The sequence below is a fragment of the Calliphora vicina genome, chromosome 5, assembly GCF_958450345.1.
Source record: "Calliphora vicina chromosome 5, idCalVici1.1, whole genome shotgun sequence".
Lineage (NCBI taxonomy): Eukaryota > Metazoa > Arthropoda > Insecta > Diptera > Calliphoridae > Calliphora > Calliphora vicina.
The window spans coordinates 53759369-53771463 of record NC_088784.1 but is presented as its reverse complement, the minus strand read 5'-3'; the positions used below and the strand labels follow the sequence as shown (position 1 = coordinate 53771463).

The 12095-nt window shown below is 34.5% G+C and overlaps 1 protein-coding gene across 1 annotated transcript; it reads left to right on the top strand.

Annotated features, from left to right (window-relative positions):
• Positions 1–1620: 1620 nt before the first annotated feature.
• LOC135961266 (uncharacterized) lies at positions 1621–6081 on the top strand. Its single transcript, XM_065512763.1, has 4 exons — positions 1621–3594; positions 3655–3974; positions 4081–4992; positions 5700–6081. Exons 1-4 carry the CDS (start codon positions 1621–1623, stop codon positions 6079–6081), a joined length of 3588 nt encoding a protein of 1195 aa, XP_065368835.1.
• The last annotated feature ends 6014 nt before the right edge of the window (positions 6082–12095 follow it).

The following is a 12095-nucleotide window of genomic DNA, read 5'->3' as shown; positions in this document are numbered from 1 at the left end:
AAAAGTCATGGTTAACACTCATAGACCTGTGGCCTATAACCCAAATATAGCATCATGTTCAAGAAACAGATTTAGTTTATTAGCCGGTATGAACGATATGGAAGTTCTTCCCGAATCAAATATAAATGAAGTTAAAAAACTAAGATAAACCCTTTACAGAGATCCAAAATCTTTTGGGCAAAGATTGTATTTACAAACGTACTTCCATTGGTACTAAGATTTTTCCTCCTAGTATTGAAGTATACGGATGTTCTAAGCAAATATTAAGGGAAAATCAAATAGAATTTCACTCTTACAATTCGAAGGAAAATAGGCTCTACACAACGTTTGTCGATGATGGCAATCATGTTTGATATGTTATTTGTAATAAGGTGGCATCTTTGTTTGTTCGAAATGTTTCAGCTATTATGTTTCAGAAAAAGGGGAAAATACTTACGGTCACTTTTATATTAAAGTTATGATTTTATATAAAATTAAATTAAAGGCGGAGTTTAATATATTGGAATTAACCATTTTTAAAGAAGTTAATTGTTACAAAGCAACCATTTCTAAAGTCAGTTTTGTCACGTAATTGTTAAAGTTAACTTGTCCTCGTTTATATTTTGCCTAGAGATCGACCGAGTAAGTTTTATGTATAACCTTAAGATATATTATAAATAATAATTTATTAATTTTAGAGAATAAACTGAGCCTTTGCCAAAATCATATTGTTTGTTTATTCTTGTCGAACCTTGTTTTAAACGAGTGACAACTTTATTCTTCGTCAAAATAATTTGCCTTTTGCCTCATGTCGGATTCTGCTCCAATTAGAAAAAGTAATAGAGAAACAAAAGGAGTGCCACCAGCCCGTTTTATAATGGAATCGCAAAATGAAGCCAACAATTTGCATACTCCAAAGAGTGTAGCTGCCCCAAATACACAAACTGGTACACCTAGACAGCTTGATAGTGTTAGACAAACACATGAAGTTGTACAAAATGAAGCCAACAATTCACAGACGCCAAAAAATACTACCCCATCTAACGTCCAAATAGGATCGTGTAAGAAACCGCCAGACACTTCAAAGCAAATCGCTGAAATGCAGAGAGAGTTTCAACGCCAAATGACGTCTCTCCAAAATCTTATTATCGCCAACAATAATCAGACAAAAGCTACAGTTGGAGAATTAAGGCAAGAAATTCAAACCATCGCCAAAGCAGTACCGCCGACACAGACACCGACACCATTATCTGAAAATACTATTCGAAATAATGGTCAAGAAACGGGTGAGTCCTATTCTAATTTATCTTTTCACAGTCTAAACAGCCAACCTACCAAATCAAAGAAAATTTACCCCCTACCTAAATTTGAAGGCCAACCTGAAGACTGGCAAATGTTTTATGAAGATTTTATTGCTACTACTCAAGAGTTTGAATACACGGATCTTCAAAATATAATTAGAATTCGTGAAGCTCTTATCGGAACCGCTCGAGAAACTGTTGAATGTCTTCTTTCCAGTTCAAAAAACGTGAGTGGCCTGAGATGCTAATAAAAAGCCAGATACAAAAAGTGAGGTTATATCCGAACGTTGCTGATGGTAAATTGGACCAATTAATAGGTTTTGCCAATAAAGTAAACAACATGGCTACATTTCTGAAATCAGTAGAAGGAGAACATTTATGTAATCCATCGTTATTAAGCGAATTAGTTTCTAAACTGTCAACCAGTAAACAAATGCAATGGGCAGAAAAATGTTTAAGTTTAAATAAGACACCCAATATTATGGACTTTAGTACGTGGCTGAATTGTATGAGAAAACTTGCAAATATGGTATCTGATTCACTACCGACTTCATTGGCAGATAGTTCCAACCGTAGATCGTATAATCAACAACCGGCATCACAAAAAACAAACAAATATGCCATGCTTAGCCTCACCAAAAAACCGTGTTTTATTTGTAATGGTGAGTGTGCTGATATTAGTAATTGTGAAAAGTTTTTAAGCATGGAAGTAGACGATCGCTGGAAAATTGTTAAAGAATTACATTTATGTTTTTGTTGCTTAAAACAGAATCATCAATTAAAATCCTGTTACGCCAAACATGTATGTGGTATAAATAATTGTCCTCAAAAACATCATAACCTGCTACATAATATAAACCGTGAACTGCCATCGTGTTCATCTACTATTTCATCCGGCGTTAATTGTCATGTAGACTGCCAAGTTGATAATATTTTGTTCCAGATAATCCCAATAAAACTATACAATGACGGCAAAGAAGTCACTATTTACGCCTTTATAGATGATGGGGCCAATGCAACAATTCTGGATTGGGATATTGCTAATCAGCTAAACCTACACGGAACACCAGATACCCTAAAGCTACAATGGTTAAATGGTCGCTCTTCATGTGAATCCACCGAAATTGTCAATGTTCTTGTAAGTGCTGTTGACGATAATATAAACAAGTATGAAATGAGAAAAATTTATTTGTCAAAAAATTTAGAATTGCCAACTCAATCGATTGTTAAAAACCAGCTGATTGCTAATTATCCTCATTTGGCAAATATACCAGTTAACGAATACATTTCTAGAAGACCGAAAATGATAATAAGTATTGCCCACGCATTTTTAACAGTTCCCAATGAAGTTATAGAAAATCCATCGAATTATGGTCCGATCGTTATAAAGTGTAAATTGGGATTGATTATTTACGGTCCAGTGAAAAATTGTGAATCAAAAATCAATCAAGTATTTTATACAAAGGCGGTGAAAAATAGAACTGCCGATGAAGAAATGAAAGATATGATGTATAATTACTTTGAGATTGAGTCTTGTGGTGTGAAAAGTAATACAAAAACAATTTTGTCAAGTGAACATAAGAGAGCATTAGACATAATGAACGCAACAATAAAATTCATTGGTGATCGTTATGAATGTGGTTTATTATGGAAAACTAATGATGTATCATTTCCGCCGAGTTATGAAATGGCCCGTAAAAGATTAGAATTATCAGAAAATAAGTTTAAAAAGGATCATGTATACGCTAAGAAATACTGTGCCAAAATTGAAGATCTGTTTAAAAAGGGATATGCCAGGCGGTTAAGTAAGGCAGAGCAAACAATTACACCAAAAACCTTTTATTTACCTCATTTTGCCGTTGAAAACCCAAACAAAGATGATATTCGTGTGGTTTTTGACGCTGCATCCAAAGTCAAGGGAATCTCTTTAAATGATGCGCTCCTTTCTGGTCCTGATTTAAACAATTCACTTATTTCCGTATTGTTTAAATTTAGAGAAGCACCGGTAGCGGTTTGCGGTGATATACGCGAAATGTTTCTTCAAGTGGCAATAAGCAATGATGACATCAATTCTCAAAGATTCTTGTGGAGAGGTTTAGATTTTAATGATCCCGTACAGCACTGTGTCATGACAAGAATGATTTTTGGCGCCGCTTGCTCCCCTACTATTGCTCAATTCATAAAAAACAAAAATGCCCAGACATTTTCTGATGAAAGTCCTCGAGCTGTTAATGCTATAATATATCGTCACTACGTTGATGATTACGTAGATTGTTTCAAGTCAGATTCGGAAGCCATCAAAGTCGTTACAGAGGTGAGAAATATTCATAAAAAAGCTGGTTTTGATTTGTGCAAAATTATTTCAAATTCCCAGAGCGTTATTGACACGTTCAATGGCTCCAATGTATCTTCAGTAGATGTGTCAACGGATGGAGTCGAAAGAATATTAGGTTTGCATTGGAATCCAATTAGAGATGAATTTGTTTTTATTTTAAAATTTCATCGGATAGCTGAAGATATAATTGAATTACGTCGCAAACCAACAAAAAGGGAAATTTTGAGCGTAATTATGTCAATTTTTGATCCCTATGGTTTTTTAGCAAATATTACAGTAGCGGGAAAAATTCTAATGCAAACACTGTGGAAATACGATTTAGACTGGGATGATGAAATACCGGATAATATAAATGGTAGGTGGGTTGCTTGGCTGTGTGAAATAAAAAAAGGTAAAGGACTATAAAATATCTCGTTGCCATTTTAATAATTTTCGTAATACTATTAATGAGTTACATTTATTTAGCGATGCTAGCGAAGAGGCCATGGCTGTTGTCGGTTATTGGCGAATAAAAACAACTGCTGGATATAAAATTTCATTTGTTTGTGGTAAAACTAATTGTGCACCGACGAGATATTTTTATTGTGTTAAACCTGATCGTGTGCAGTTCTGGACAGATTCTCATACAGTAATCAGGTGGATCAAATCTGATTCAAGAAAGTATAAACAGTACGTAGCGAACCGTGTTGGAGAAATATTAGAAACTACGACAGTGGATAATTGGCGGTGGTTACCAGGTGTTGAAAATCCTGCGGATGATGCAACGCGGGCAAAACCAAAATATGAACTTGATAGTCGGTGGAAGAATGGTCCAGAATTTTTGTACCTTCCAGAAAACTTGTGGCCTTCAATGGATGATAATTCTCACCATATTGAGCCTGAATTGGAACTTCGCACTAAATATGTCTTAACGTCTGTGGTATGCTCGCCTTTATTTGATTTTAATAGATATTCCAATTTTCGTAGATTAAAAAGAGCAATGGCTTGGATTATGAGATTCATTAGTAATGCAAAGATATCATCAAATGATAAAGGTAGAATCAAAGGGGAGTTATCAGCTAAAGAAGAAGATCAAGCTGAAAAGATTTTGTGTCGTATGGTACAGCAATCAGCATTTCATTCTGAATATACATGTCTCCAAATGAACAAACCTATCGATGTTCGTAGTAATTTGAAAACATTGTGCCCTTATTTAGATGATTTTGGGTTACTTCGTGTTCATGGTCGTATCGATAATGCACCCTTTGCTTCTATGGACGCGAAGAGGCCACGCATATTGCCAAAACAACACCGTTTCACTGAACTGCTAGTTTTGTGGTATCATCATCGCTTCAACCACATCAATGACAATACGGTAATAAACGAAATAAGACAGAAGTATTGGATCCCATCAATCAGAGTTGTAATAAATAAAGTTCAAACAAGATGTTGTTTATGTAAAATTCGTAAAGCAAAGCCTAGTCAACCAATAATGGGCCCACTACCAATTGACCGAGTCACACCGTTTTTGCGACCCTTTTCATATACGGGTCTTGACTATTTTGGACCGGTAGAGGTTACTATTAGACGCCAAAGGGAAAAAAGATGGATTGCGCTATTCACTTGTCTAACGGTCAGAGCAGTGCATCTCGAAATTGCAACAAACCTCTCTAGTGACGCTTGTTTAATGTGTATAAGGAATTTTGCTAATCGCCGCGGTGTACCGATTCAAATAAGGAGTGATAATGGGACGAATTTTGTGGGCCTCCAGAGAGAATTGTATGGTGAGAAACATTTTTGGGACCATGACGTCATTACTGCTGGCCTTGCTCCACTTGGTATAAGATGGAAATTTAATACGCCATATGACCCATCCGCAGGTGGAGCATGGGAAAGATTGGTTCAATCAGTAAAACGAGCTCTGTACGCAATGTTGAGAGAACACGCCCCACGCTTAGAAACACTATATAGTCTGTTGGTAGAGACCGAAAATATGGTAAATTCAAGGCCACTTACTCATATTCCGATAACACCGGACGAGCCCGAGCCGTTGACACCAAATCATTTTATACTTGGATGTACCAGTTCAACTCAAACTCCTGCAGAATATGCGCATCAAGAAAACAGTGGCGTATACAGCAAAATCTAAAGAATGGAGTGTGGAAACGTTGGGTGAAAGAATATCTTCCAGAACTTACACGTCGTTCTAAGTGGTTTGCTGCATCCAGCCCTTTATGTCCCGGAAGCCTTGTGTTAATTTGTGATGTGAATGAACCCCGTTCCAAATGGAAGAGAGGAAGAGTTTTAAGATTAATAGTCGGTAAAGATGGAGTTGCCAGATCTGCAGATGTTCGTACATCCACAGGTGTTTTAAGCAGACCGGTCAACAAGATAGCTGTATTAGATGTATCGAATGGCTATAGTGAATCTCAGCCCATGGAGTCGATTCACAGGGGTGGGGATGTCGATGATGGCAATCATGTTTGATATGTTATTTGTAATAAGGTGGCATCTTTGTTTGTTCGAAATGTTTCAGCTATTATGTTTCAGAAAAAGGGGAAAATACTTACGGTCACTTTTATATTAAAGTTATGATTTTATATAAAATTAAATTAAAGGCGGAGTTTAATATATTGGAATTAACCATTTTTAAAGAAGTTAATTGTTACAAAGCAACCATTTCTAAAGTCAGTTTTGTCACGTAATTGTTAAAGTTAACTTGTCCTCGTTTATATTTTGCCTAGAGATCGACCGAGTAAGTTTTATGTATAACCTTAAGATATATTATAAATAATAATTTATTAATTTTAGAGAATAAACTGAGCCTTTGCCAAAATCATATTGTTTGTTTATTCTTGTCGAACCTTGTTTTAAACGAGTGACAACGTTTCTTTACCCCAAATAAAAATAGATGACATCATGTCAGAACTAAAAATTTATAATCTTATACCCTCGTCAGTGACAGAGGTTAACACAAAGTTCATTTCATCAAACAACGCTGTTTACAAAGTACAGTTCACTAGGAAAACTTTCAATCCTGAATCATTAAAAAAGATTAGAATAATATCTAACGTAATAATTACTTGGAAAAAGTACAAACCAAAAAATTATAAACCAACCCAATGTTGGAACTGCCTTATGTATGGCCATGGTGGAGAATATTGTTTTAGACGTCCAGCCTGCATGATTTATGCCAACGATCATAATGCAAAAGTTTGTCCTTATAATTCAAATGACAAAAGTCCTGCTGCCTTTTCATGTTTCAACTGTAAAAAATATGGAAAAGAACGAATTGATCACTCTGCGAATGACATTAATTGTCCCCTACGATCACTATATCTAGAGACAAGGGCTAGAGCAACCTCTAAAAACTCTCAACGAAACAACAGGAGAAATCAACGTGACACATTTCATTTATTCGATATATTCTCAACAGCAATGGAAGACTTAAGTAGATGTACTTCCAAAGTGCAACAAATTCAGGTCGTAATGTCAATTGCTAAATATGCCTATGGATTACGTTAATATAAATGAATTCAAAATACTTCACTGGAATGCCAATGGCATCTCAAATTATTCCAAACTAACTCAATTTGTGTTTCTACAGAAAAAGAAAAAAATAAAGTTGCTTCTGTTAACGAAACCTTTTTTAATGAAACGAGTAAACCATATTTCAAAAATTATTTTATTTATCGAAATGATAGAACCGACGGAACATGGGGATGAGGAGTTGCTCCATAAGCATATTAACCACAAAAACATTTCTGTGGATAAAACTAAATCAATAGAATATATTTCAGTTCAAATCGATGAATAACAGACCTATGAAAATAATAACAGCATATTCAGCTCATTATAACCATAATTTTAAACATGATATCCTTGAATTAACTTCGCCAAACAAAGATTTCATACTACTTGGAGATTTAAACGCCAAGCATACCTCGTGAAACTGTATCAGGAATAACACCGCTGGTAACGTGCTCAGTCAATTAAATCACACTTGCAACTTCTTCGTTTATTATCCAAATGATCCAACCTACTACCCACATCATAATGGACGTGCTCCATCTACAATAGATTTAGTCTTAAGCAACACCACATTAAATTTGAACCTGGAAGTACTAGAATATGAGGTTCCATCAGACCATCGTCCGATCGTCTGCTCTATTAGTTCAACAACTGTAAATACGGTAGATTTTAGTTATTATAACTATAAATTAACTAATTGGAATTCCTTTCAAAACTATATAGATAACAAAATAGTTTCTAACACTAATATACATATATAATACTAAAACAATTATCGATAATGAATTAAGTACATTAAGCAAGATCATTCTGGAAGCTAGACTTAATTTCTACATAAAACATATCTACTACTAAATTATATCCTTCAAACAATTTTACATTACCTGATAAAGTGATTAAATCTGTGTCCGTATGGAAGAATAGCTTAAGTCGAAAAATTAAGTTTTGAAATATTCGCAATTTTGTGTAATTTTTATTGTAATTGTTTCTTACTAAAAATATGTATGTAACCTAACATATTGATAATAAATTTATTAGTCAACAAAAGTACAATTTTTAAAAAAGTATTGGTAAATAGGGATTATTTGACACATTTTCTACTTAAGAGCTTTTTCTATACTGAAATTTGTGTTTTTCGGGAGCTTAAGTAACTTAAGCTCTTCTATTAAATCAAAAACTATGTATTGCACACTTTTAAGTAAACATAAGATGTTTTATTCAAACTTATAAATGTATAATACAGTAGATAAGACTATTGCTTACACAACAATTCATAAAGAAAAATTAAAAGTAAAAAAAAATTAAAAATAAAATTGATAATTTGATATTGTTGAATTCAAATTTGTAATTCATTCCAAAATTTCATCAGAATCAGTTAAATCTGGATGGAAGTCCAACATTTCTGCAGCATTTAGATTTAAATAAAAATCTCTATAAGTTTCATCAATAAGCGGCAACATATCAATTAAATCTTGTTTCTTCTTTTGATTGATTTCAATCGGTGAAAAATAGCATTGTTTTAAACTATTTTTATTGATAGAATTGATACCCCTTTTTTAAATTAATTTTTCTGAAAGCCTCATTTTCATCTAGGGAACTTTTAAAGAAAACGGTTCCAAACTCCATTTAATATCGGCCCAACTGTATTTCTGCCCATCATCATCCATCTTTCTCCACAAAAAAAATTCCTTAGCAGCACTCGCAAAATCAATAAAATGGTTTCTATTCATTTCACTCACAATAAACTTCCTTTTCACTCCAACAGTCCTAATAAATTGATACCAGTCCCGAGGGTGGTGTATTTGTATTGATGTATTTTTTTTCTTTTTTTCGATCAAAGCATGATCACTATCACATTCCATATGTGTATGGCCAGGAACCATAAACTTATGATCAATTATACTTATTGATCCTGATGTCTCGATGAATTGCATGAATATGGCTAACATTGTTGCAACAAAATAATTTTTATTCTGGCCTGGACAGCAATCGCTATAAAAAATTACATGGTTGACAGTGGCTGGAAGGCTTTCTAAGTGTTGAAGTAAACATGACGCTATCTAGTTTCCACCACGTTTAGCCAAAGCTTCGTGCCACATATAGCAGTATGATGATTTGTTGAGCAGTCATACACAGTTAGGTTGAAGGTCCACAATGGCCTTTTATAAAAGGATACTGACGAGCGTAAAAATGGAGTGGGAAGACATTGTTGTAAATCGAAACAAAATACTTTAAAATTTTTATCAAGAATTGCCTTTTGCTTATCATTTCGTTTTGACTCATAAGTTTGTTCTGCTTGTTGATGGTGATCAACTTGCTCAGATTTTAAGTCATTAAGCGATTCTTCTTGAGCAATTGCTATTTTGGCCTTGAACATGTCACATTTGTGACAAGTGTCTAGTTTGGGTTTTTTGAATTTTAAATTTAAAGTCTGAAAAATTTGAGAAAATTTTGAGAGTGATACAGAGTGATCGTGATTTTCGCAATAAAGCCTGTAGGGTTCAGCAACGGACAAATCGCCGGACAAATATCTTTTCGACGTGTCACGTCGCGTATAATGCGATTCATACGAAGGGAAGGAATTTATAAAGTCAATCACTTGTCTTATATACTCTGTAATACCCTTATTGTTCGACATCCCTGTTTTTATAACATTGATCAGTTATTACAAGTAACGATTTATTAATAAATGCATCACTATAATGGATACATACATTATTGATACGCCATTATACAGAATACTTTTTCATCTCATTTAGCTCTTTAGTTTTAAGTGTTAACTATTTTAATAATAAAGAAATAATAATATAAAACAAGATAGTTATCTTTTCAATACACCGGTTACAATAGTTGGCGACGAGAGTAAAGTCAAGAAAATTAATGAAAAGTGCAATTCATCAATTTTACATTTAAAGTATATAAAATACAAAATGGACGCCGAGCAGTTTAATCAATTCATGGCTATGCAACAGAAAATGTTGGGAGAAATCCTAAAGGCTACCAATACTGCTGCTACTCCAGGCCAAAGTACATCTACAAACACATTGTTGGTACCAAATTTCGATCAGTTCGATCCAACTAAGGAGCCGTACAAAAACTACATACAGCGATTCGAAAACTACATCGAAATAAAAGGAATCAACGCAAACGAAATATATTGTGCCAAACTGCTATTAAATTCAATTGGTACAGCAACATTCATCATAATTACAGCATTGACAGCACCTAAACTACCTTCTGATCTAACGTGCTGGAAAAACTGGCCACTCACTTTTCGCCAAAGAGGAACTTGTTGGTTGCTCAACATCGTTTCTTATCAAAGTATCAGAATGAACAACAGTCTATTGCTGATTTTGTTGCTGCTCTTCGTTCAGAAGTAATTGATTGCAATTTTATGTCTCCATGTGACTGCAAAATTTCAATTGCAGATATTTTCCTACGTGCTCAGTTCATCAGGGGCGTTTGTGATAACAGCATTCGGGAACAGCTCCTACAGTCGAGTACCGACAAGTTTGATGAAATCGTTACAAAAGCTTTAGCACTCGAAGCTGCAAGAGTTGATGCTAGGGAATTCACTGATAAAGTTGGGTCGTCACTAAACGTAAACAGTACACCTGATATTAATAAAATTTCTGGTAGAAAGTTCAAGCACCATAACAAGCAACAGCCAGCTCAACAATCGAATCGCACAAAAGTAAATTATCAAGAACTAGGTATTGCTGGGTTGTGCCTCCGTTGTGGTAGAAACAACCATAATGCAAAGGACTGTCTACTGCCAAAACAAAATTAAAATGTTTCCGTTGCAACAAAAAGGGCCACGTGAGTAAAGTTTGCATTACAACTTTATTAAAAGCAGACGCGGGGAATAAAAACACAACCAATCAAGTTCAAAATATACAAGGTGAAAACTACGGTGTCTACAAAATAATTGACGTGTATCAAAATTCTGGGTCAGAACGATATTATGCCTCTATTAAAATTGAAGGGAAACCAGTCAAATTTGAAGTCGATTCTGGGTCGGGATTTACTTTTATACTTAGGAAACAATTCCAGGAATTAAAATTAAATAAAAAATTATACCCTACAAATATAATTTTTTTTAATTTTTTTTTTATTCCAGATGGTAAAGTCCAGGTTAACATACAATTTAATGGTGTTTCAACAAAAGATGAAATATATATTGTTCCGGACAATTGTGCTGCGTTAATTGGACGGTCATGGATCCGTGGTCTCAATATCAATCTGGCTGATTTAGATGAATCTGGTTCAGGTAACAACACTACAGATGTTTTCAATATTCAAAATGGTATCGAGAAAATAATGGCCGAATTCGCAAGCGTTTTTGAAGAAAAAATCGGATGTGTTCCAAACTATGTGGTTTAGTTGATGTTAAGACAATCTGCGTCACCTGTATATACAAAAGAGCGTAAAATTCCATACGCTTTAACAGATCGCGTTGAAAAAGAACTAAATCAATTGGAAAGTGCAGGAATTATTTCAAAAATTTCAAATAGCGATTGGGGCTCTCCGCTTGTGGTCATACCAAAACCTGATGGTGGAGTCCGCTTGTGCGTAGACTACAAAGTTGGGGTAAATCAACGATTAGTAGACGCTCATTATCCGATTAGGAAAATTGAACACATTTTTAATAGACTTCGAAATGCTAAGTATTTCTGTCGGCTAGACTTGTACAAAGCCTACCTTCATATACCCGTCGATGAACAATCAAGCCTAATTCAAACCATATCAACGCACCGAGGTACGTACAAAATGAATAGATTATCATTTGGAATCAAGACTGCTCCAGCCGAATTCAATCGAATTATAGACCAAATTTTACGTGATGTGCCCAATACCGAGTCGTATTTTGATGATATTGTTATACATGGCAAAACATTAGAAGAGTGCACAAATAATTTGCAAGGCTGTCTCAAACAATTGCAAAAATTTGATTTACATTTAAATCGGTC